A 27,391-nucleotide genomic window follows, 5' to 3' on the forward strand; every position below is an offset into this window, starting at 1 on the left:
ATTTTAAAAATTCATATCCCACTTTCTCCAAGTATGAGAACACAAGATGACAAGTGTGTGCACACATGTCCTTAAGTGTCGTCTTTCAACCAACTTCTGAAGTTTGTTGAAAGACAACACTAAGACAGTATTCTTAAAGATTCTAAAAACAGGATGAAAGAAATATTCTCTTCCAGTAAGGAAAATTGTCCAAAGTAAAGAGCTCTACAACTAGGTGTATTAAACTCTCCCACCCCCAAAAATAAAAATAAAGGCGAAGCAAAAACTAAAACAACCACTGCATCAGAGGATGGGGTCCACGCCTCCATTTCTGACAGGAGACAGAAATGGCGACACACCCTTGGAATGAAACACATGTGCTTTAGAGATTCAGTCACAATAAGCATCCCAATATCAAAACAACGCAACTTGGCTCGTCTAAAACACAACTGAAAAGATATGAAACCAATAATTAGACAGTCATTAAATAGGAGTATATTCAGGGGTAAGATTTTTAATTACAAGGACTCAGTAGACACAAGAGAAGTTGACATACTTCTTTTTGCATGAGTTGGAAGAGACCCGGTGGATACGTAGAGCTTTAAACACAGAGTTGAGGTATATTTAGGCCATCAGATGCTGGGAACACGAAAGGGATGTGGATCATTACCCTGATTTCAGTCTCATTTTCCTCAAGTACTCTGGTTGCCCAAGACTCACACACCAGTTCTTCTTGAGGTGTGTCCTTCTTCTCTACCTGCTTTTGCTTACACATCCCTGTCCCCTGCTTCCTCTGGGAGAACCTCCTCCTCCGAGAAATCCTTCTGGTTTGCATAATCTGCATCCCAGCCAGGACAAGGAAGACTTCAGGTAAAGGCAAGCTGCTGTTGGCCTCCTCCACAGGAGGAAAGGAATGGCTGAGTCAGTCCTGCCAATGCCTGAGCCTTGACGATGCCCAAAGGCGTTCCCCAAGTCAACTGCAATTGGGAGAGCTCAGCATTCAGTAGGATCGTTCCCTAGTCAATCCTGTCCGGCTGGTAGAGTCATCACCAATACAGCCCCCATTGTTTTGTTTTTGTTGACTGGGACACCAGCCCTCACATAACCTTCAGAGGAAACGCTTCCAAGAGACAACAATCAAGCCAGAAGACGAAATAAGGTCACTGTTTGGGTTTTTCCCCCTCCTCTACATTTTTTGGGGTGGGGGGGGAGGGAGAAGACAACTTTGGAAAGAGCTGAGCTTTTGAAAGCAATTGCGACACTAAAATGGAGCTGAGCTGCTGAAAACAAGGGGCAGGTCGGCTGACACCAGTAGGGCAGTGTATCCTTTAAAGACAAAGAATCAGCAAGTGTTTTGCTCCAGGTGGGCTAAAAATCAATAGGAATCAATGCACAGAAGACAGATGAAGGAGTCCAGATCATTACTTATACTTGCTATGACCTCAGTTGCCAACTTGTTTTGTTTCAACCAGACAAACTGGACTTAGGAGAAGGAAGACCAACCACAAGACAGTTTTAGACTTATTTGTCTAAGAAGAAGAATCTGGGAATGATTGCTTGGATTTCATTTTCCAAACCACACTTCTTTTAATATAAGCCAAGCTGTCTTGCAGGTTACCAAACCAGAAGGTATGGCTTTTAAGAAACAAAACAAATACAGAATGTTTATATACACACAGCAATAGCACCAAACGTAACAGCTAAAATTATGTTAGCGACATTTGAACATTATTGAGTGCATATGTCCCATTTTGAACAGGGCACAAAGGAATATTTGCCAGCTTCTTGCAAACTGCTCAAAGGCACTATGACCCCAGCAGCTGCCAGACGTCACAGGGCTATTGCTATAGAAAAGGCGGGGAGCAAACTAGGCAGCAGAACATCATTCCTATGCCTCACTTCCATGCAAGAGAATGAGAGGTAGTCTCTGTCTCCCTTTTTTCTTCCCTTCCAAGGTTATCTAATGGGCAAAGCAATTGCCCCATTGGGCTTGACAGCTGCTGGGGAAGAAGATGGAACTACATACGGAGTGGTTAAAGCAAAGCTTTTTAGTCCATATGTGAGTGAAAGATATGTGTGTTCAGATGGCTGAAGAGGTTAAAACATGCTTGCAACCCTGAGGATGTTCCCATGGACAGAGTGATGAGGTGGGGAAAGGGTACAGAGTTTTCTTAAAAGGTAAATGATGGCATAACCCCTGCAGAAAGTGAATACTGTATTAACACCTCAGGCATGGTGCCTTGTCTCCTTCCCTTTCCAGACTGCCTATCTATCCCAGGAAGTGGAGATGAGGGGATTCTAGCAAGTATCCCCTTGTTAATCTTGCATTTGGGGTGCCTACCTTCTCAGAAACATGGAGCAATATGAGGCAGGTGTCTTAAAACATACCTGAATAGGAGAAAGCCCGATCAAAATGACTGGAAGGAACACTAGCTATTTATGTTCAGCTACAGACAGTTAGCAACATGTTTGTCTCAATGAATTTCAGATTCATTCATTCATTCATTCATTCATTCATTCATTCATTCTCCTGCCAAGGCACCTTTATGGAAAATTAAAACTCTAACAGGAATCTTTTTCCTCAGCAGTCTCTCTACCACATATTGATCCTTTCTTTAGACACGGTCTAAAAGAGTGACATGAACAGGTTCTCTCCCCATAAACATCCACCCATCCACTTTCTGGTAGTATTTTGATTTCTGGCACAAAGCAGCACTGGGTATCTCCTTACCAAATTGCTTAGATACATACCTGGACAGAAGAAAGTTTTAACTCCTTTCCTAGCAAGGAGACTGAGAATGTGTTTTCCATTATGGCACCACTTGAGAAAACTAGGTAAAGTGTCAACCAAAGCCTGAATGATAGGTCTAGGTTGACATTTTCCATCTTTAAGCACACAGAAGTAGGTCAGATTTGTATATCACAGAAGGTGGGGACACAAGAGGAAGGATGCAACCCTGCTGACTGGCATATCTATGCTGACACAGACAGTGGCACAAGCAAGTGCCGCAGTGTCAGCGGGAGAAAGCAGGACAGTTTCAGTGGCAATGGAAACAGGGTTCTCTTCCATTCTCCAGTCCAAAATGCGACATACGCAGGTATAACAGAATGTTATCCCAGCATAAAACACTAAGAAAAAACCCCTCTAACCAGAGTCTGCTCCTTAAGCAAAAGTGAAAAAGAAAAGCAAAAAGGAAACCTAAGTTATAATCAACTGTTCTGACAGAGTTTTGATGAAGTACCAGAGACTCATGGCAAAGAGGTTCAGGAAAGAAAAAGGCCGTAATTCCCTAGTCCTCAGCACACAATTGGAAGCTCATCTCTTGCAGGTACAAAGCTCCTCCATCTCACCTCAATCAGGTAAGAAGGACCAGAACTTTTTAAGCAGCTGGGTCTGCAGGGAGGTTTGCACCGCTCAGTGGAAATCACTTTGAGGCAAGAGGCACTCTCCTGATAGTGGCAGAAATAGCTTTTAAAAACCTCTAAAGCTGCAGCTGCAGGCAGAAAATGGTGCCGTCTGAAATAAACGCAGCACAACCTGCCAATTTCAGAAACCTCAGGAAGAAGATAATCCTAGACTGTCCCAGCAAAACTGCTGACAACTTTTGTTAACTGTGAGACTGCCTTGTTTTTGTGAGTTTTAGACAGTTTGGCTGCAGGTTCCCTTGTAGGCCTTGCATACGAGGCCAGAAGACAGAACAACCATTTTATTCAAGAAGGACTCACCTTTTGAATATTTTCACCATTTCATGGTGAGCAGTTCATACGAGAATTTGACAGTTTGGTTTTTAAGGTAACAATGACCAAGCGCATGAGGATTTATTCTTCAAATTAAGAAAGAACTATGGAAAGTGGCCTAGTCTCATGGAACAATAAAGCAGGATTGCTGGGAATTGTGGCCTGTCATTTAGAAGCAGCATGCTGCCCAGTCACTTCTCCTTGGCTCCTTCCAATGGCTAAAGCTGAAGCCTTAACTGCTTTTCATTATTTTTAATTGTATGTTTTAAACTGTTTTTAAATGCTGTTGTGCCATTTTAACACTACCCCTTTGCCAGTTTTAACTATATTGGATTTTAATTTGGAAACTGCCTTGGGTCCCAGTTTCAACTATTAAATATAGTTAGCACCAGCTAACTAACAGAAAAACCGAAGTGCTGAACTGGGGTTCTTGAGCTGTAGCTCACAATCTTAAAGCTGGGCTTATTTTATGATTTCCAGCTTCTCATGGAGCTTATAAATTGGGAATCCTAGGCCAGACACAGCATTATTAACCGTTTTGGTCTTGACTACTGCACTCTAGTCAGTGTGAACAGTGATTCACTGTAATTCGGATTTATTGCTCCAGGCGATCAGGGACAAAGAGGGGGGTGGGAAAGCTCCTGTAGAGACAGAAATGCTTCATTCAATTGTAGGTCATGGTTTTCCACACCCAACAGGTCAACACAGCATCCCAAATGGGTGGATGATTAAGAGATGTGACTGACACAGTCACAGCAAGCTTAGTGTGGCAAATCCCAATGCCAGGAAGAATCAACAGGAGCATGGGCTTTGCTGCCTCTGTGACCTCAACACCTAGGTTGCGGGTGGCAACCCTGGTACCTAGTCACCCAAGGGAGTTCCAGGCCGGCCGGACAATTCATGCTGGAGCCATCTGGTGGACTGGCCTGCCATGGACCCTGTTTCGGGATGTGAACTGGTGACCTACAAAAGTTTGCCCAAGCCGTTGATCCCCTTAGCGAAACATCCTTGGCAGGGCTGGAGGTTCTTGTGACCTTGGAAGCACTGCTGGATCCAAGCAGCATCTCAGGGCGCTACGCCTCAAAGCCAATCAAGTGGGATCTGAGCGGCTGCATCTGTACCTGCAATGCAATTCCATGGCTGTGTTCTCAGATGATCACGCTGGATCCACATGCAAGTTGTACTATTCATATTCTACAGCTAAACCACCTTAGCATCTTACAATCATCCTCTTTAAAATGATCTTGCAGTTATCTGTGTTTTAAAATTGGGGAGCAGGCAGGGGTTAATGCTGGACAGAACAAGAAAGCACTTCCCTGAATCCAGACAGACTCAGTTCAGATGCAAAGACAAACCACGGTTTGTCATTCAGAGAGCTGGGGAAAGCCTCTGGCTTGCACACTTCCTTTTTCTTATTTCACCTTCAATTGTACGGTAGGGGAGATCAGAAGGTTATCTTTCTAGGTTTGCAGCAAAAACAAAGCTTGCTGTTTCATCCAAATGTGCTCACATTGTGCATTGCTACATTCAGAGAGAACAGCCCACTTTGCATCACTGAAAGCTTGGGAGCAAAACCTCGTATGCCTTCCCTACTTTGCACATGAAGTCTGCAAAATTTCAAAGCCAAGCGGCAATCTCCTCCTACTTCCTTCACAGCTGAAGAACCACTTCTTGGAATCAAAAGCTTGCCATACATTTTGTTGTGCCTCTTGTTCTGTAGAACCAACACCTTCACAGGCCAGACACAGGCACACTTAATGACTGATATCCTGTTGCAGGCAATCAGAGCAAAAACAATGAGCTTACAACCCACATCAAACAAGTTCCAGGAGGAAACGTGTCTGCGTGTTTGTTTGTGATTTGCCCATAAGTCATCTGGGTTGTAACAGGCATCCATATCTTTCTACCTCAACAGGTCAATTTTAGGAGGAATCTGGGAGACTCTCAGAGACCATGAGTCCCAGACAATTAGCTGTATTAGGATTTTGAGACTCATGCAAGTACCTGTGGATGTCAGAAGAGATGAATGGTAGACATTTGGTGCTGTCTCCTACACAGTGAAGCTGGACACCTGACAAGACAACTGGAGATCCAAGAACCATATCCAACCTTCATTATCAGGAGCTGTTTCCCCACTCCCCTGCTTCCAAAATGTGATTGCAGGAAATGGTGGACAATGGCTCACTTGGAAACATCCCAGGCAAGGGGCTCTAAAGTTGTATTTTCCAGACTAGAAGCCCTGCTTTAAATCCTTCTTTGGCTCCTGACATCTTCCTAGGGACCCTGGGTGGGAACAAGGGAAAGGGCCTTCTCAGTGGCTGCTCCCAGGCCTTGAGACTTCCTTCCCTAAGGAAGCCAGGATGGCTACCTCCTTGTGTGCTTCCACTGACAATGTAAAGCATTCATGGTCTGACTGCTGCTGCTGCTGTTGTTGTTGTTGTTGTTGTTGTTATTGACCAGCAAAAATGTCTCTCACCCTGACCCCAATCTGCTACCTAGGGCTGTTAATGCTGAAATCGACCCCTTGTTCTCCCTGCCAGTGATTCCTCCTCTCTGCCTGATTCTCAACATCAGGATTGAACCTCCACCCACTAGAATATCCAGCTGAATGGTAACCACAGTTTCCCTTCAGAGAAATCTTCTCTTCCCTGTAAAAGGCAGGCAGAGAAGCATTTTTAGAAATCCTCAGTTTCCGTGCCAGAACCACTTTGCTTCCTGGCTTGCTAAATTTAAGGCAAGCATATAGGAGAAAAGTCTTCCAGTGGCGTAACCACATCCTCCCTTGGTCTTCCACTGTCCTGTCTGCAAAGACACGTCGGATCAGGCACTGCCCAGAAAGAGAAGGGGAGCAAGCCTTGCGAAAGCTGTTCCCAAAACAGGAGTGACCTGACCACCAAAGCATGAGCTTGCATTTCCCAGGGCCTCCCTTCACTTCTGTGGTATTCAGCTTTTTTCCACACCCTTAAAACCACCATTACCACCACCAGCACCATACACACCCAGGGAGCTGGACACAACTCAAAAGCCACCTCTCTCCAATTCTTGTCCAGCCCAACCCAAGAGCCAAGAGTGTGGATTTCAGATAAAGGCAATGCTGAGCCACCTTTCTTCCCTCTTCATCTAGACCAGCGATTCCCAAACTTTGGTCCTCCAGATGTTTTGGACTTTAGCTGCCAGAATTCCTGACTGTTGGCCAAGCTGACTGGAGCTTCTGGGAGATGAAGTCCAAAACATTTGGAGGACCAAAGTTTGGGAACCACTGATCTATACTATAGTAAAAAGAACTGTTGGTGCCTTCATTGTTGAATCTCTGAGAACAAGACACAGTTTTTTTCAAGAAAGCTCTGTTTTTTATACTGAACTATTTTTAAATGCAAAGATATAGCCGTGTTAGTCTGTGGAATCAGTATGTAGAGATCTTGTAGCACCTTTGAGACCAAATGAAAGAAAGAAATTGGCAGCATGAGCTTTCGTAGACTTCAGTCTACTTCCTCAGATGCATTTGGAGGAAGTCTAGGAAAGCTCATGCTGCCAATTTTTCTTTCTTTCAGTTAGTCTCAAAGGTGCTACAAGATCTCTCTATGTACTATTTTTAAATGCTTTATAAACCCATTTAAACTATAGATCTTTAATCATTTCATTATTCTGAATAGTCTGATTCCATTTTAATGTTGACTTTCGTATGTTTATTGCTCTACTGCACCTGCTTTGAGTTAAAATTTGGGGGAAAGGCAGAGTATATGTAAAGCTAATAGTAATAACAACCACAACACAATGACAATAACACAGGGACAGGACTAGCATCTCTGAACTGGAACACATAAACACCTCCTCCTCAACAAAGGTTACTGAAATTGCCAAACTACTGCACAACAACAGGCCCAAACAAAGAACACAAACTTCTGACTCAGCAATCTTCACCAGACAGAAAAGAACCGACAAATTCCAGATTATCCTGGCTATACCTTGGAAATTACCTTCCTGAGTCAAAACTGCACACAAATTCCTCAAAGGAAAATCCATTCCCCCTTCAAGAGAAGGCTTTTCTTTCCTCTAAGGTGTAATGAGTAAGACCAGAGTTAAGGAGAACTTGCAAAGTGGATTAGAAGAAATTTCACGAAGAGAGAGATGAACAAGCCCAGCAAAAAGGCACCATGTATATCAGGAGTGAAAGAAGTAATGAACAGATCTGCTCAGACTTACAAGCTGGTTCTTCCTCGTGAGACTTCATCTTAGCCTGGTCTGTCTCCCCTCCACAAGTTGCAGCAGCCAAAGCAGAGGCTCTGAACACATAAGCTCTTATTATTTATGTCTTTTCGGTTCGCCCTCCCTTCAATTAAGTGCGTAGCGATCCCTCCCTTGGCCTCTGCCCATTGGCTGGGTGGAAAGTTTCTTCATCTGTGCCACTGTGAAGCATTGACTCCAGCAGGCTCCTCCCAAACCACAAAGAAGTCAAAATCCAGATGTTCACACTTAGCAAATGCATTTGCCTTAATGGCCCTCTAATGGCCGTCCATGTTCCACGTCAAGGACTCCTCACCTTCAACCCCAACATACACAAAAGGTTTTGCATCAAACACCAAGTGCTAGGAAATGAGCCCTGCTTTTAAAGTCATGCGATCTTTAGTGAGTTACTAGGCAATGCCATAATTCATACTGTCATAATAAGACAACATGATTCTTATAATAATTCCTAAAAGAGGTGTTATTCCAATAGTGCAGAATGGACACTGAGAGGCAGTGGCCAGAGTGGGAGCTCACCCATGCCTTCCCCATTTGTAGCTAGGTCTGTTAGCAACTGACCCAAACCAGCAATTTTCTACTGGCCATCCCAACAAAACACACATACGACAAGTCAGGAAGGAACAATGATGATGGTCTCTGGCTCCTTGGTGTAAACGTGTCATTATTAAACCCAGTGTCCTCTGCACAGCCTGTGTGGCCCCATACTTGTGGAAGCACCACTCTCACCATGAAGTGCAAGAAGGAAATACAGGGACACATGAGTAGTGATTATAGGAGGGGGGTTAATTGGCAGTAGCTGCCATGGTAGCCATTGTCAGTTACAATGGAGCAGGGCTGGGCAAGATACAGCTACTCAGGAGGAAAGACAGATAAATGTGGACACCCTTCCAAGAGCAAAATTGTCTTCTACAGGAAGGACGACTGGGCCACCTAGTTCTGTCTGTCCTGAATGCCCAAAGGCCCCCAGGATCTAAAGACCCAAGTCTCTTTTAGATGGGGGTTGCAGCTGTAGTGGACTGAATGTGCAACCTGCTGTGTGGCCCCAGGACCTCACACACACAGCCTTGCAAGTCAAGAGTGGGAATCCTGTCAGTGACATATGTCCATGTCACCCAGAGTTATGCATGTGGTTGTGTCTTCTTTGGGATGAGGTAAAGGGGTTATTTTATTAGCCCCTTGCACCCTCCAGCTCTGGGCCAGGGGCAATGGCTCTTTGCTACTTGCCCAACAGCAGCTGGATAGTAATGCCCCCAAAGTCACTAAGCGGGTCTTGGCCACTGTATTATTCTATGGTAAAAACATTACATCTAGTGGAACAATTTTCTGGGTGTGTGCAATAAAGAAATACTGCCCAAAAACGCCACGCTGTAAAAGAGTATTCCTACACAGTGGAGTCAAGGCTTTGTTGACTTGTCCAACAAGAAAGCTCAGTTTCAGGAAAGGTGGTGGTGGGGTTTTAAACTCCCTTTGAAGCAAAGGTCATTCCACAGCCCTAGATCACTTACAGCAGAAAGCTCTGCCCCCAGTTCCATCTAAAACCATTAAAACAGCAGGGAACAAAAGCAATTTAATCTCTACCGACTGAAGAGGCCCCACAAACCATAGAGAAGTACATTTACCAGCACAGTAACTTTAGCGCAATCAACTACTGTTACTTCATGGCTGAATGATTTTTAATGGGATACAAAGCGCCAGTCCCAAGAGATCTAATGCATCTAAAAACTGCCATCCACGTTTCAATACTTGCTTTAAGCCGGAGCCAATCCTGGCCCTCATAGCAAAGGTCCCTACATATTTGCTGAAGGGGAGGAGAAGGTTAAACTGCCCCTGGGCCGGCTCCCTCTCCCCGGGGTCTCACTGGCCATTGCCAGCAACCTTAACCCCGGTCAACTTCCCTTTATCTCCCTGCCTTGTTTAATCAGTCAGCCATAAAGCAACACTTTTTAACAGCCATGGATAAACAGAGGAACGGAGCACGCCCACATGGTCCACCAGCATACACCCGGCTGCTAAGATCTTGCCAATGGCTGGAAGCATAATCACTACCTTAAAAAAAGAAAGAACGGGGGGGGGGGGGGGGAGAAAGAGAACACAAACAGCAGACTGACAAAACTTGTTTCTTTGGGATCAGATATAAACTGGTTTGGTTGTAAGGCTTTAAATGAACTTGGAATACCAGCCAATGCTACAGGAAAAATTAAACAAAATCAACCAAAATAACATTGGAACTATCACACTGCAATGCTACTTCTACAAACATCCTTAAGACATTTTTGTGTAGTGTTTCAATTATTTGCTATAGGTATAAAACGTTGAATATAGTTTCAATTATTTGTTATAAGTATTTCCAACAGCTTTTCACTCCTTCATTGATGCTGTTTTAAAAGGCAACTAACCCCTCTTTTTTCCTCTGGCTGGTCAAGGGAATTTGGCTGTGTTGCTTGTGCCAGAAAACGGGAGCACAAAGAAAGCTCCCCAAACTTGGAAATGCAGATAAAATACAGAAACCCTGTACCCTGCCCCCAAACCTCCATTTTCCTGTGCAGTCCTTCTCAAAATGGGTTCAAGAAGTGACATCCCATCACCTCCTTTTGCCATTTTGAGAGGGTCTGCAGAAGAAAATGCAAGTATTTGGGGTTGTTGTGCATGGGATTCTGCAGGAGACCCTGGTCCCCATGAAGTTGCTCACCTTTGTACTGGATGGATGCACTCTTTGCCAAACAATTCCTCAGGGCTGGGGGATCATCTGGTATTTGATCTCCCCGCCAATTTAGGAGATTATTTGCTGCTCAGGTTCCTATGTCAGGTTCTGCCACTGTTATTCAGTGCAGCATTGGCTGGTCAGAAAATGACCCTCAAGGAAGGAATGCAATCCAGACTGGTGGCCAATTCAACATTGACAGGATACACCTCCACTTATATGTGCAGTTCTGCTCCCTCAATCCCTGCAACTCCACAACTCTCCTCTCAGACATGATTTGAAGACACCAGCTGCAAGTCTATCACTGCAAGAGCAGAACCCATTGCCACTTTCAGATGAGCGGAGGCAAAATTTCCAGCTTGTTCAGCTGCAGAATAAGCTTACAGAGGCTCTGGACTCATTAACGTGATTAATCCTCCGCAATACTGCACCTACCCCCATTTACCCTCCCCACCAACTCCATCCACAGAAACCCAACACCTGGATCATGTGTGTGTGGACCCTGCCAGCACCTACAAGAACTCATTCCACGACAAGCCAGTCCATGACCAGCTCTGACTTCGACATTACCCCAAAGGGCTTTCCGGCAAAGGCTGCACTGAGCCATTAAGGCCACTCACTACTCGCTTCTTTGGGTTTGATGCTCAGAATGGAAATTCCAGCTGAGGCCAATTTGAGTGCAATGGCATTTACACGTCCATTACACTTCTGCTCCTGCGGGCAAAGCGTGGGTGGTGGGGGTGGCAGGGAAGAGAGATAAGAGAGGCCACGGAAGGCACACCCTTCGGTAGACTGGGAACCTAAATGGCAGAATAAACAGAAATGGTCTTGGGGTCTGGAAATCAGAACAGTCATTGTTGAGCAGCAGAGGACTCTGCTAGCATGGAATTCAGTGGCTTGGAAATGGAAATCCCACACTTGGGTTGGCCTAGTCTTCACTGGCTTTTCAGTCCTCCATCATGTTTTCTATGAGCTCTTGCTTTGCGTCTGTGTGTGTGTGTGTGTGTGATGTTGTTTTATTCTCAAGTCCCTGCTAACTTATGGCAACCCTAAGGGGAACTTATCACAAGGTTCAAAGGGGGTTTGCCATTGCCATCTTCTGAGGCTGAGAGACTGTGACTTGCCCAAGTTCACCCAGTGGATTTTCATGGCTGAGTGGGATTCGAACCTTGCTCTCCAGGGTCATAGTACAAAGCTCAAACCACTACACTACACTGTACATTCACAAATTTGTCAAAGACAGTCTACCGTACTATAACCTCATCTCCAGTGCTTTACATTTACCTTCTCTCATCTGCTCTCTCAACTCAGGGAGCAGAATGTATATGGAAGGATCTACTCTACTTTTAGCCAACCCAAAGGTTTATTGCTTCCTTTCGGTCCTTTAGGCTGGGAACTCATTCTCTGAATACTTGAAGCCTCTTCCTTCCTTCTTTTCAATCCCTCCTCAGACTGCATCAGAAATCACACGAGGCACTTAGTAATATAACCGTCTAAGCCCTCACATATCATGGAAAAGAGAGGAAAAAAGCTCTATTTGCCCCTGTTTTATTTCCTATTTCTCTTCTGTTAGTTCACTGAATTTTAGAATATTGCCTTGGGGCATAGACTTGCCTTGCGATGTTTTGTAAAGCACCATGTGTACTAACACCATTCTGTGGATAACCATGTTTACTGCAGCTGAAGGAAGGAAGGAAGGAAGGAAGGAAGGAAGGAAGGAAGGAAGGGCCATATCCAAACTGTAATCTGAGAACAGAGAGTATATATAATACATGTACAAAATTAAAATGAAAGTTGCAGTGAGTCTCTAAGCTTTCAAAGCAAAGCAGTTAAATAGGCTTAAGGACACTGAGTTTCTAAGTCTGCAGCCATAAACCACCTTGGGTTGTGTTATCTTATTTTCAGCGGGTTATTAAATGCAGGTTCTTCTTTCAGTTCTTTTCTACCATCTTTCAGTTACTTTCGGGTGGTTTTTCAAAGAAAAAAACCAAAGGTTCCTTACCTAGGAAACTACTCACGTATTTATTCTTCACTCCTCAGATAAGGCCTCTACTTAAGGGATTCTAACACGGGCAGAATCCTGTGATCTAAAAATATCAGCTTTCACTAAGATTACCCAAGAAAAATAATTCACCTCTGGAGACAACCCAGCTTATTACAGCAGGAGCTTTTCTATTACTGAGGGATTTATCTGTAATTATTGCGTAGGTTGCATGAACATACAGGCAGAGACAGGGTCCAAGGGTTTTAAATGCAATTAAGAACAAGTGAACCCTGTAGAAGACTGTGCCAGATTCAATCAGTTAAGGCTCTCAAGGTACCATCATAACATTTTCTACATCTCAGAATACCTGGCTGTAGCCTATGAATGTAGGAACAGAATGAAGGTCTAGGAAAGGCCCTCCTGAACCTGGTGCCCCACCCCCAGATGTGCTAGAAGGCTGGTTGGGGAAGATGAGAGTTGTAGTCCAATATATTTGGAGGGTGTCATGTTGAGGAATAGCTGTCTTAGGAACTAGGGCAGTCGTATGTGTCTCTTGAGAAATGCTGTACTGTGTATTGTGCATTGGGGGTATGACCTTCTCATTCTTGTCTCTATCCAGTCTCTATCCACTATCTCCTCCTGCATCAAACCCATTTTTCTATCTTTTCCTTCCTTCCTAGAACTTTTCAGTCACTCAGTTTTGCAACACCAACACAAGTATATGGGGGGCGCAGACACCCACAGGAACCTAGAAGCTGTATCATTTAAGGTCCAAAACAGACTACAGAAATCATCCAGTTTGAGACTGCTTTAACTGCCCCGGCTCAATGCTAGGGACTTCTGAGAACTGTAGTTTTGTGAGACATTTAGCCTTCTCTGTGAGAGAGCTCTGGTGCCACAATAAACTACAATCCCCAGGATTCCCTAGCACTGAACCAGGGCAGTTAAAGCAGTCTCAAACTGGATTGGTTCTGCAGAATATTTTGGGGCTAAGAGGGAGAGGAGGTTTAATTTGAAAAAGCCTTTCATATTCATGCAGACTCAGACATACAGGGACGCCTAGTTTTTACAGCTGAGATATCCTTGCCCCATTGCCAAGCTTTCCCCTAACCACCATTCAAGCCACAATGAACTGGGTGGTGCAGACGCCCACGGAGGACAATGTGAGGCACAACACTGTAATTACAGTCCCACTGCATGTTGACATTGCAGCCTCCCCGTTTTTAAAAGTGGTGGCAAGGCTGGTTTTAATCTGTGATAAAAATGTTAAGGTTAGAAAAGCTAACGGCTTTGCTTTCTAGAAAGCCTTTTCTTTGAAGAGCCCTTTCTCCCCCAGATAAGAGATTTCTATACAAAATGACATTAAGTGGAAGCTAAATATAGACCGAAAGCATTCAAACTCCCTCCCGCCCTGTTCCTGCAAGAAATGTCTTCTGTCTTCACAACTTCATAAAAGATCTGTCTTTCCAAACTGTAAACACTTTTGGTAAAAATCAAAGGACAGGTTTGTGCCGGAGTGCCTTTCATAAACACAATATATTGGGAATGTGGGGAGACAAAGCCCCTTGGCCTCCACAGACGGAGAATCCGCCCTTCCTGAAACTCTATAGGGAAGGGAACAGAAGAGCAAGCCACCAGGAAGGAATCAATGTACTTACCTCTGCCATTGCTGTACTTCCTGTATAGTCAGTCGCAGGGTGCAAGAGAGGAAGAAATCCCAAGGCAAAGGAGGGTGGGGTGGAAGAGAGAAAAGTATTCCAAAGGTGGAAAGAGTCCCCTTCTACCCAGAAAAGGAGGTTAGATTTTCAGCTCTGCTCAGGGAGAGGAGAGGAGGAGAAAGTCAGTTGCTCTGTCCCTGTAAGAGACACTGTCAGGGATACAGACACACACACTTCTCAGATCACATTCCCTCGGCTACTACAAGTTTCCTGACGTTGCAAGCCCAGAAGCACCGCCCTGCTCCTGCTAGCTAGCGGTCAGTCCCTGCGTTGGGTGGCAGGAGAGAAGGCGTAGCTGCACTGCTGCCCAGGGCAAAGTAACTCAGGCACACATGGAGAACAGTCGATCTCCATGCTTCAATGAGTCCTGCTGGGGAGTAACTTTGAGTGTGTGAGAGTGGATGGCTACAAATGCTAAGGCCAAGGAAATTATGGGCACATTCCTACTGCCTGCTCCAAAGAGAGATGCCATCAGGCATCCATTGCTTCTTGTGAGCTTTGTGGCCATGTTCTAGATGAGTTTATTCCTGGTGTTTCGCCAGCATCTGTGGCTGGCATCTTCAGCCACAGTTGCTGGCAAAATGTCAAGAATAAATTCTTCTAGAACATGGCCACATAGCCCAAAAAACCCACAAAAAACTATGGATGCCTGCCATGAAAGCCTTCGGGCATCCTTGGACATGAGGGCAGGGAACTAGGTGTTTTTAGTTGGTCTTTGACTTGCAAAGGGCTATGTAGTGTGATGGCACTATACAAATAAATGATAACAACTGTGTTGATTTCAGAGTCACCCTGAACATGTGACCCATTAAAAAAAGAGCTAGGAGCTATATGCAAGGAGAGGGGATAGGGGTGCAGTTTTTTACCTCCCATTAAGCTTGTTGGTGGGATCATGAACAAAAACCTTATATGTTCCCACATTCTGTGCCTGGGAAAGAGGGAGCTTCAACCTGTTAAAATGTAAAAGCTTCCCTACCTCACCTCTTGCTATGGACCGTGACATGGCAATTCTTCACACACAATGTCCAGCATCAAACAATATAAGGTACCAGGCATCTATGATCTACTGCCTAGTCCTCTGTAATAATCTCTGGATTACAGGAACAGAATCCTGCCAATGAGACAGAGAGAGAGAGATGACAAGCACAAGGTTGTCTTTGGTCACGTTTCCACATTAACAGGAGCCCAGAATTTCCACCAAGAGATACAGTCTTCCACTTCCAGCCATTATCTGCAGGAAAACACTGATGCCTCTACCCAGGACACAAACCTTCCCTCTCTCAGACTTTGCCTCTTGTGCTGTATTTGGCGATTTTAAACTGGAATGGCTATCTACTTCCTCTCCTCCACATCATCAACCTTTCTGCTTATGCTGGTTAAAATGAACATGAAGACAAAACCAACAAAACTGGGACTTTGGACCCTTCTGTCAACTTGCTCCTAGTTTCACTTGGCTATGTTTCCAACATTAGAAAATGGATTTAAATAAACCAGAGACAAGGCAGGGAGCGGCCTGCAGCTCTTAAGAGCCAGAGAAAGCAAGGGGGAAAGAACCCAGTATTTCTTTTTAAAACAAAGGGGCAATCCAGTCCCTTCAAGCTGGTTAGCCATATTGAATTTACCAGCTCACAGATTTTCAATAGGTTAATAGGTTTTCAACAGACAGAAACTCAGACAGAAAGTATGCATGCTATGTCACTAACAGGATGTCAGCCCTGTGTGTCAAAATGTAAGCTCTGGAACAGCTCCAAGTATCTGCTCCGTAGCCCAAGGTGGGATGATGATGATGATGATGATATTATTATTATTATTATTATTGATTAAATCTGAAGTGTAACAGCCAGAGAGAGTTCCTATACCATGCATAATGTTCAGGAGAATGTACGCAGAAAAATTATCTTTGGAAAAGTATATTTTCAGGAATATCTTGCAAGTGCTTAGGAACTGAATGATGTACGATATGGAGGATAGTAAAATGGTATCTAGGCTTAAAAGAACGTAAGTGAATGTGTGTTGCCACCTGTTACTGATTTTGAATCGGACGGATTTAATTCTGTCTGCCTTCTCAGTCTTCTCTTTTGGCAGAGGAAGTGCTGAGCTCTCAGCCTTGTTGTTGTTGTTGTTGTTGTTGTGTGCCTTCAAGTCATTTCCAACTTAAGGAGACCCTAAAGCAAAACCATCATGGACTTTTCTTAGCAAGATTTGTTCAGAGGAAGTTTGCCATTGCCTTCCCCTGAAGCTGAGAGAGTGTGACTTGCCCAAGGGCACCCAGTGGGTTTCATGGCTAAACTGGTCTCCTGAGTCAAAATTCAACGCTCAAACCACTCTGCCATGCTGGCTCTCAGTATGATATTGCCAGTAGCACTGAGCTCCCAGTCTATTCAGGACTAAGCCCCCAATTTTTCTGTATGAGTTTTGTACACATTTATTAACTCTACGGAACGAATGTGGTTTTGGATGGTGCACACAATTTATCCCAAGTTAAAAGAGGCACAAATTCCTCTAAGCCTCCAGCCTGTGCCTTGAAATGTGTCAGGATTTTAAAGGATTTGCACACATTCACACAGACACACACACACTCTATAATGACTTGAGGCTCTTAAGATTTCCTTGCTATTGTTTCCACCAAAGGCAGCAATTCCATTTCCGAGACTGAGCTTGTGTTCTAGCCTGTCGGTGTGTCCTTCTGTGTACAGATCCTGCAGAAAAGAAAGGGGTTAAGGAAAACAGAAGAATGAAAGCCAGAGACAGAGAACCTGAGCCAAAACAGACCCAGGATTACAGCTGCCAGCCAATGGAGCAGCGGGATTTGAAACAAAAACAACCAATCCACGCAGCCATTCAACATCAAAAGGCAAAAGGGGGAGGAGGAGAGAGGAAAGGACAAAGTAATGGTGGATCCCAAAACACAGAAGAGGCAAGGAACTGATGGAGAAATAGCCCCTGGGTCCAGAGAGGATGGCTTGTCATGAACACTCAGTATCCAGCGGGTTGCCAGTTCCCCAAACCTACTTGTGTTGAAAACACTGAGTGGGGAAAATGCTTCTGTTTTAACTGCAGAACCAAGATTTCTTCCTCTGACTGAGCTATTAGGACAGCAATTGATGCCCAGTGACACACTGGTTTGGATCTCCACTGCCAGAGGTTGATCACAGAATCATGATAGAGGACCTACAAATGCCTAGAGAAGCATTTTCTCTAGGAACTCCTAGGTTCTCCAGCACAACTCGATGGTCAAATGCTGGCAGAGCTGCACTGGAGGACCCAGAGATTCCCAGAGAGGACATATCAATCAAAACCACAAATAATCAAAGCCTCAAAGTGGAGGACTAACTACATTGTATTTTCTTCCCGTTTCATCTAGACAGTATGCCTATTGTTGATGAAAGTAGGTAACAAGATACGCAGTGACTGCGCAAAGGGCTTTTTCTGTTGTGGCCCCGCACTTTTGGAACACTCTCCCTGAGGAGCTCCGCTTAGCCCCCTCCCTGGAGTCATTTAAGAAAAACCTTAAGACTCATTTATTTCATCAAGCCTTCCCCCACATGTCCTGACTGTTTTGCTCCTGCATACTATGTATTGTATTTTTTAGACTGTTTTATTATCTCGACTGGTCTTAATGACGGATTTTAATGATGTATAGTAGTGTATGGTTTTATATGAGGGATTTTTGCTGTTAATTTTGATTTTTAATCTGTGATCTGTATAGTATTATATCTGTAATCTGTAATGTATCGTATTTTCATTTTGTTTTGTAAACCGCCGTGATCATAGGAACGGTGGTATATAAATAAAATTTCAATCAAATCAATCAATCAAACTTGTCAAGGAGTTGGTGTACTGGTTTGGTGGTTGGGCTATGACTCTGGAGACCAGGGTTTGACTGCCGGCTCAGTCGTGAAACCCAACGGGTGACCCTGGGCAAGTCACATTCTCTCAGTCTCAGAGGAACGCCACGGCAAACCTCCTCTGAAGAAACCTTCCCAAGAAAACTCCATGATAGGGTTGCCCTAAGTTAGAAATAAATTGAAGGCACACAACAGTAATGTAATTTATCCTAGTATTTAAAAAAAATACTGGAAGGTGGGGTAAGCCCCACGACAACTACTTTGCATGTGCACAAACATAAAGGAGATCTCATCAAAGGTAATCCAGCGGCTCTTCTAGACTGCCCTTTAACTCCTAACCAGGTTGCTCAACCGAGAACCAATGTGCAAAAAAGACTGACAGAAGTGGCTCTTTTATTACCTGCCCTTTTGCCACTGAACAGCCAGCAAAAGGGTCCACTAAGCTTTCATTCTGTAGTCATTCTAAAACAAAATCAGAGTTAGTCAGTCGAAACTTTCTGGGAATCCAGCAGTCGCTCTGAACTGCCAGACTCACAATTGTCACACAATGATTCAACTTCCAAATATCACAGCAGGGCTCCGAAACTGGCATAAGCCTCTGTCCTCTTCCTGACAGGGCTGACTCCCAGCGCCAGCTAACCGAGACTGAGTCATAGTAAGTTCTTCAGAGCACTTTCTGCTTACTTTTCTTGGCATGGGAACCTTTCCCTCTTTATTTACAGCATGATCCAATTTGCCCAAAGTCCAGCCCTTCCCAGAACAGGCAGACACCAAGACAGAGAGCTGCAACACAAAGACAGATTACCCACAACACGCCAAAAAGAAACAAGGGTTTCTGTAATGCCATCTGTGCCCCACACAATGGGCAGAGACCCCAGAAGGCTCAGTTTACTACACCACTGTTTATAATGGGACTTGAGCATCCATGGATTTTGGTATCCATAGAGAGTCCTGGAAACAAACCCCACAATCAAATTTAGCTTATCAGTTACTGAGAAATCAGCCTTTCCAGTCACTTGTAGACTACTGAGGAGACAGCTGATCGAAAAGGGCTTCAAACCCAAAGCCCTCTACGGTCAAGGAGCCAAGTGGTTTTATTTCCATCGGCCTCTGTTCACGGACAAATCAACATCAGTCTGTTAAAATAAAATATCAAGACATCTAACCTCAATATCACAGCAACCTGGACAAGAGCCCTAACAATGGAGATTTAAGTAATGAAGGCATTGCAACGAAATCAAAATAATCCCTTTTCATTTATGTATAATCAGTCATAGTCTCCCAATGGCCTCCATGAGGAATTTGCTTTAATGATGATTTTAATGCAATCTGGCAGCAGGCCTTACTGCTAGAACTAATTGTGTCTTGTTTCTCTCTTTTAACCCTACCCTTTCGCTGGACAATGCACTCTAGGCTATGGACTACTTCAAGGAGCAGGAAGAAGAAAAGATACAAGACAAGTACTGTACTCCAGAAGTTTATTTATTTATTGCAAATAATTATTACCGTTAATTGATTCCACTTACAGTGACCCTATAACTATCGACTGCCCTGCTAAGTCTAGCAAACCCAGGGCAGTGGCTTCCTCCATGGAGTCTTTCCACTTGTAATGCAATCTCCCTTCTTTTCCTACTACCCTTCTCCCTTGCCAAGCATTGTTGGCTTTTTAAAAGAGTCGTGTCTTCTTATAATATGATTAAACTACAACAGTCTTGGCTTAGCAAATTGGCTTCTAAGGTGAGTTCAGGCTTGATTTGCTGTTGGGCCCATTTATTTATAAGCCCCTCGTCATTTTTAAAGTGGCGTACATCAATGCAATGGGGAAAAAACACAATATGAAAACTCAGAGAACACAAACAGGGAAGGTTTTCACTCAAATAATATCGTTAACCATCTCTAAAAACTGGCAGCATCTGCTCTTCCCCACTACTATTCTTTTCTCCCTTTGTGGCATGTCTTTTTTAGATTGTAAGCCCAAGGGCAGGGAACCGGCAAAATAACAATCAGTAAACCAAGATATAAATGCTCTAAATAAATAATAAATTAAATTAAATTTTAAAAAGGCAAGAAGGATGTACCTTCTCTCCGCAAGGCAGATTTGGCAGATGTGCCACCTCATAAATTAAACCATAACAGAGGCTTACCTTCCATTCAGGATTATGATAGTGACCATGCCATTCTCAGCAGCTACTTTCCAGCCACATTGCTCACAGAGAAGGACTTATGAACAAGAGAAACCGCTGCCACAAAAAACCCTGGTGCTGTTGACCTAATCATGCAATGAAAGCCTTTCAGGACATAGAAAAGAGAGGAGGGGGAAAGTAGGGGAGGAGAGTTCAGAAAACGCTCTTTTCCCCTCCAGGTTGTTTGCAGGCATCTGAAGCTTAATTTACTCTCCCCAGCTGTTTCCCTGCTTGCTTTGCCATATGATGGCTCTCTGAATTTAGTGAGCAGATAGAAAGAGATTCAGCAAAACAAGCGGCCAAGGTGGGCTTCCCATCGAGATCGCTTGATCCCAGACCTAAGAACATTTTGCAGGAAAGGAAATGTATGTCCAACACAAGTGTGTTATTCACCAACCAGGTTGAACATATAGAGGTCCATCACAATGCATATCCATCAACTCCCATTCAGCCAGCTGTTCCCTATAGCTTTGGGCAAAGCTGTATCTGGCACCATATCACACAAGAGGAAAGAAAGCAGGGTATTTCAGATAAGAACCGATTTGAAATTAACCATTCAAAAGCACCATCCAATTGCCGTGTCCAGCCTTTGGAAAATCTCAGTATTCTCTACAAGGAAAAAAAGCCATTATAAAATGCTCATATTTTTAATAGCAACCCAGAATAATCGTAAAAGGACAAAATTAGGAAGGGGCGCTGTGATCTGCTGCTCAAGTCTCAGTCCCACTGTGGCATGGAATTAATATGCTTCCAAATATCATCCTGGTTCATGAAAATCTGGTGTGACATGCGCAAAAAGGGTCATTTATGTCATCTCTATGATGCTGTTTTGTACTCCCTCGACCGCAGCTCATTACAGAGTCAACTGTGGCTAATGAACCTGCCAATGAACTGTGAGGATTATAAATAAATGCAATGCAGCACATGCAAGAGCGTGTTTTAAACAGCTCCAACTTGCCATTCAAGACATATGGCTGCTTTCTCCACAGGACCTTTCATCTAAAAGATATTTGGGGGACTGCATCCAAAGTTGCCTCCCCCAAGCTGGTTTTCTGCACCATTAGCATCATCATCATCATCATCACCACCACCACCACCATCATCATCATATAACTGTGATTATTATTTCTTACCCACTTTTCCCTGTGCATCAAGGGAGACAACAGATTAAACTACAACAACAGATGGACACAGAACACCAGTTAAAAACACACAACAGTAGTTAATAAATGCATAATACCACTTAAAGTAACATACATATTAAAAGCAATCCATTCAAACCTTAAGACTCATAATTTAAAAATTGTTGTACTACAACTCACAGCACCCCAGACTGCAAGACCATAAAAGCCAAAATAGATATTACCATATAACCTCCTAAACCAAGAGTAGACAACTTCAGCAAGTTTGGGAAGGAGGTGAGCATTTAGTAGTCCATGTTTCTCCCTTTCACTACCAAAAAATGGAAAATGAGAAAGCAGAAATCACCAGAATTGAAAAAACAGCTTAAAAAATATTAAGCAGCATGATGGAATGAATCAGCCCGGTGTAGTGGTTTGAGCATTAGACTATGACTCTGGAGGCCAGGGTTTGAATCCCGCTTGGCCATGAAAACCCACGGGGCGACCCTGGGTGAGTCACATACTCTCAGCCATAGAAAACGCCATGGTGGGGTTGCCTTAGGGTTGCCAGAAGTCAGAAACAATTTGAAGGCACACAAGGCCACAGTGGAGGGTGCTCTTGCAAACCATTTAAAATATTAACTGCCATTTCTGGGGGGATCCTTTGTCCATCCTTGCTCTAAAACTTTGTGTTTCTTAAAGACTTTGACAAAAATCCATTCATTCTTGAGCATGATTTCATTTGACCATTCCAGGCTCCTGCATGCCTCCACCACTTCATGCTGCCCACCCACACACTGTGCTGCTTCGCTGTTTTCAATCAGCCAAACTGAAATATCTGTGATGGGAATGAAGCCGCATGCAAAGGGGGGGGGGAGGGGGGAGATAAGGACTTTCTTCGGACATTAATGACCAGATGGTGAGGTTTCACAGACCTGCCCCTTCCTCACATTCCTCCAGCAGCTTCCCACTCAGTGCCACAGAGATATATTTGACACCAAAGGATCCGAACTCAGTTAATGAAGAATCACAGCTGTCACGGCTGCCCTTTGACAGGAAAAACAGAACAAAATGGAAGACCACTTGAAGGGGTCATCTTGGCTCTCACTGCCCACAAACAAGGAGCAAACAGGACAGCGGGCACAGAAGCCGTGAGCTCATCCTAGCACAGGTTTCCTACTCAGGATGCACCAAGAATAAACTGTTTCCTTACATAAATAACATTTTTGGAACACTTATCTGTCATCTTACAGTGTTTTCCATGGTATTCTTATTGATATTTACTTATGCAGCACTTCAGACATTCCCTAGCATTTCCTGTTTATTCTGAGGCATCCTTCCTGAGCCAAGACAATATTAGCAATCCCATGGGCTTGTTTTTCGCAGGGCCAGAGGGGGAAAGATAGCTGAGAAAGCACCTGAGGCTACCTGGTGAACTTACAACCAAGAGCGGGGAGACCCATGGCTCCCACCATCCTTGGTCACTCTATAGCACAACCACCTCCCAATACAGCCTCTGCCAAGATGCCCCCCTCCAGATGCTTTGGACTACAACTCCCAGAGTCCAAGGTGGGCAAAGTACAGTCCTTGCAAGGCTGTTTTTGCTGGCTTTGCTTTCTCAACAACTGTAATCTTCCCATAACTTTCATTGGGGAAAATCAGTCTCTGGTCAGAGACACACTGCCAGTGTCACACAAAGGCTGCTGAAATATTCTGCCATGCAAATATGTGCTGTGTGGATGCCAAATAGCTAAGCTAGAACACAGAGCAGCTCTGTTTCAAGAGGAACTTTTTTTCTGCCCGTTGATTATCCGTTTGTGAACACACAAATAAGGAATGAGAGTGGACAGGAGGTAAAGGGGTACAGACAAGCATCCCCAAATGAGGGAAGATGAGTGATCTCTCAACTCTCTCTCCCTTGTACAGACACACATACAGACATTCCCCCACCTGCAAGCCTCTCAAGTGGGCTATGAGAAGCTCTGGGAGCTGCAAACAGGCCTGGCTGATTTAGTCAGCGCCTGAGCCATCTTCAAAGGGCAAGAGGGAAACAGGAGGGAGAGTACAGAAGGCAGGCATGCCAGGAATGCAAAGAGAACTGACACAGCCATCGCCAACATGGCACTGAAAGAGCAAGTACAGATAGGGGGGTCAGCTCTTAAAACAGGTGTGTGAGTGTACTGGGACCAAATGAAAGGATGTCCAGCAACAGAGAGCAGCGACTATTGTTTAAAATTCAAAGATATAGTCGGGTTAATATGTAGAATCAATATGCAGAGAGATCTTGTAGCACCTTTGAGACTAACTGAAAGGGAGAAGTTGGCAGCATGAGCTTTTGTAGACTTAAGTCTGCTTCCTCAGATGCATTTGGGGAAGTAGAGTGAAGTCTACCAAAGCATTTTTGCACAAACCTGTCTGGTGAACTGAAGAAGTCGCAGGGCTTTAATGCTACAGCAAGCGATTGCTACGTGGCGTAGCTGAACTGCAAGCCAACTGCGCAAGGCCCTTAATTAGCCTTTTACGCCATCACCAAAATTACAGCGTATATTCTCTCCGCTAAACACACATGTGGGATGGCAGATAGGGCAGGGAAAGTTTGGTAGGCATCACAGCATTGCTAGCAATTTTCATTAGCAGTTAACATACCCAGTACTTAAAAATGTTTAAGCAAGGTTCAGTCTCTCACAACAGAAGCACATGTTAAATTGCACCAACGCCCTCCTCACAGTCTTGATGCCACCTAAGACTATTTGAGCACCAGAACTAATAACATTTATCCACTAGGAGATCTGGGAACTCTCCTTTTATTTCTCAAAAAAAAGCAGTGGGGAAAAACATGCTCAAAACAACTTTTCCCAACCTGGTACCCCTCCGGATGTGTCTCACCACAGCGCTCATCAAACCTATCCAGCATGGCCAATACAAATCATTGGAAGATGAATTAAAATGTCCACTCTAACATTTGTACAGTATATCTTCATGGTCTTCCCCACTCAATGGCAAATCTAAACTCTCCGAACCATGAATGCATCTAATAAGCATAAATTTCCTTCTGGAAACAGCTCCACTGAGAATTCAAAGTGCTGGTTATGACCCACAAAGCCCTATATGATTTGGATTCAAACTATCTGATGATCATCTCTCTTTCTATAAGCCTGTGCAAATTTTAAGACACTTGGAGAAGGCCTTTTTCCTGGTCCTACCTCCATCACAAGTGCATCTGGTGAGAGCAGAGGAGAGGGCCTTTTCAGTGACTTGTTCTTTCAACCATAATTAAGTAAATAATAAAGTGCTTATGCCCCAAATGTGTGGATATTATTGACTTACTAACCCTTTTCTGTAGGTGTAAGCTGTATGCATGTGTTTCACTAAGATTGGTTATTATTAATGACTGCTTTCCTTTCCCACGGCATGCCCTTCCATCTCCCTTGCTTTGAAAGCCTGAATTACAATACTAGCCATTTATAGCTGTAATCATTTAAGCTGAGTTCTTGCCATTAAACTTGCGCCTGCCAACTGCCTTGTCATTTTCGGTCTCTGCGGTCTTAAATTCTCTCCTGCCTTCACTCAACCTTGCAGGCATCCATCTGCCCTGTTAGCAACTGCTCACCAGTTCAAAGGCATCTCCCACATTCCAAACCCTAATTGCCTTTTGGGGTCACAATAGAAAGCAAGGAGCGTCAAGCACAGAACAGGAGGCCAATGAACCACCCAAAGTATTGAAAATGCCCAGGAACCTGCAGAAAACAGTGGTTTCGCTGAACATGAGGGGAAAAACAGCTTCTTGAATGCTTACAGCTTCTCTACGTATCATCAGTTCACACCTGGATCAAGGAATTCTTATTGGATCCTATGGTTTTCAGGGGAAACTTGGACAGAAGATGTTGCAATGGATTAGATCAGCCTCCTCCAGCTCAGTGACCCCAGACAGGCTGGACTACAATTCCTGTCCTCCACAGCTAACCGTGCATGTTGGGGGGAGAATCTGGACTGAGGTCTGGAAGTACACCGCCAATGCTTAGAAAGGAAGAAAAATTGGGGGCATCAGTGTCTCAAACTTGGAGCCCTGAGAAATAGCAATTTCTCCCCTTAGATCTTATTTATATGGCAGGCCAAGTATTGATGGCATCCAAGAAGTAGCATGTTTTTCCCTTCCTTGGAGGAAAGCAAGAAAAATCAAATGCACCCCCCCCCTTTTTTTTGGGGGGGGGGATGCCTAAACAGCACTGCTGAGCTGTGTTTGTGGTTTATGCAGCAACCTGCCTCGCTGGGCCCATACAAGAGAATTAGCTATCTGGGATTAGCCAAATCAGCAAAGCGTCTCGCTCTCTTGAATGAATGCGTCCCCATTAAGCCCGGGGAGAAAGGGAGGATGGAAGGATGGATGGATGGATGGATGGATGGATGGGGGTGGAGCAGATATAGGGAGAAATGGGGGAGGTTTGGTTAACAGAGCACGGCTTCCATCTTAACAAGTGCCTTGGAAAAAAGTGAAGTGAGAATCCCTAAGGAAGGCTCACAGCGGCTGTGAGAAATGCTTTAAGGCAGTGGTTCCCAAACTGTGACCTTTAAGAGATTTTGGACTTCAGCTCCCAGAAGCCTCAGCCATCTTGGCCAATAGTCTGGGATTCTGGGAGCTGAAGTCCAAAATCCCTTAAAGAGCAGAGTTTGGGGACCAGTGCTTTAAGGCAAAGGCAAACTCCCTCTGAACACATCTCCCACAAGTCAGAAACAACTTGTATGTACACAACAATGTTTGCAAGACATTTGGGACAGAGCTGCAGCCCCTAGAAGTACACTTCCTCAGGAGACCCTTCCTTACTGTCACCTGAATGACTGATCAGCTTCACTGTTTCCAAAATATTCGGCTCTGGCTGACTCTGCAACATTCTGAATGGCTCCTGCTTCATTTTCTCAGGCTTTGGCTTTTAAGACTGTTTAAGGTTTAATGTTTTACCCTGTTTTATTGCCTTTCGTATGCAACTCTGAACACCATTCTGACAAGAAAATTCAGCTTTAAAATACTGGAAATACAGGCACGGTATTAGTCAGCCTAATGGATTTTTGGAGTATTTCTGTTCTAAATCACTTCTGAGTTTGCTGCCTTAAACCTGTAATCATGCTCCATTTTCTCCTCCAGTGACAGGCAACAAGGTCCCCATATGCAGCATGGTTTCTAAACCCCGCCTGCAAGGACCTTATTTGCAAACGTCAGCATACGGTGCTAAATTTTGGGACATCCAATTCTTTGCTAGCCATACAAAAGAATGTGGAGCAAAAAGCTTTCTCTCTGCTCAACCAGCATTTCATGAAATACAAACACAGAGGACTGTATGCTGAACAGATGGGGTCTTTTCTTTTGCTTCAGCATTGATGTTCAAAGCGACTCTCTTCCATATGTTCTGCAGGAAATCAAAATTAGAACACAAAGCTCCGCAGGAAAAAAGCAAAGCTTCCAACTCAGATATAAAAATACCTTCTGTCCCTCCTCCCCATCTCTCTTCCTCCCACTCAAATCATTAAACTTTTCATCTGAAAGAGAAAAATCGAACAGCCAGGCATCTACGGGAAAGAGTGAAAAAGATGTCCTCGACGTACATGCTGCATCCCACTCCCCCCTCAACTTCCATCTTTGGAAAACCCAATGGACCTCAATGAAGTCCTCCCCTCCCTCCTGATACCTGCAACATCCCTACCATCACATTTAGACACCTGCATCCCTATCATCAGTTTTAAACAAGGAAATATCGCTCATGGACTACGCCTGCAGGTTGCAATGGAGTCAGAGGACTGAAGAACAGATGGCAGGGAAGGGTCTTACCTACCAATTTGGATAGTAGCTGCCATACAGAGTAGAAAGTACTGGGCAATGCA

The 27,391-nt window shown here is 44.2% G+C and overlaps 1 protein-coding gene across 8 annotated transcripts in view; it reads right to left on the reverse strand.

The window, feature by feature from the left end:
* LOC149304664 (serine/threonine-protein kinase PAK 4-like) overlaps positions 1–27,391 on the reverse strand; it is a 71,600-nt gene that overhangs the window by 18,008 nt on the left and 26,201 nt on the right. Inside the window, exons 1-2 of one of the 8 annotated variants that reach the window (XM_089479491.1) lie at positions 20,358–20,375; positions 14,306–14,458 (exon numbers count right to left, since the gene is read on the reverse strand). The exons of 4 other annotated variants lie outside the window; for them this stretch is intronic. Coding sequence is in view for 2 of the 4 variants with exons in the window: in XM_089479487.1 (XP_089335613.1) it covers positions 7,921–7,948 (28 nt within the window). In the remaining 2 variants the exon portion in view is untranslated. Of the gene's footprint in view, positions 1–7,920; positions 7,949–14,305; positions 14,459–15,341; positions 15,363–20,357; positions 20,435–27,391 lie in introns of those variants that run through there. 3 more of the 8 variants (XM_089479488.1, XM_089479493.1, XM_089479487.1) reach the window with 3 other exon arrangements.

The sequence above is a fragment of the Sceloporus occidentalis genome, unplaced genomic scaffold, assembly GCF_023333645.1.
Source record: "Sceloporus occidentalis isolate IW3139 unplaced genomic scaffold, rSceOcc1.0.p SCAF_13, whole genome shotgun sequence".
Lineage (NCBI taxonomy): Eukaryota > Metazoa > Chordata > Lepidosauria > Squamata > Phrynosomatidae > Sceloporus > Sceloporus occidentalis.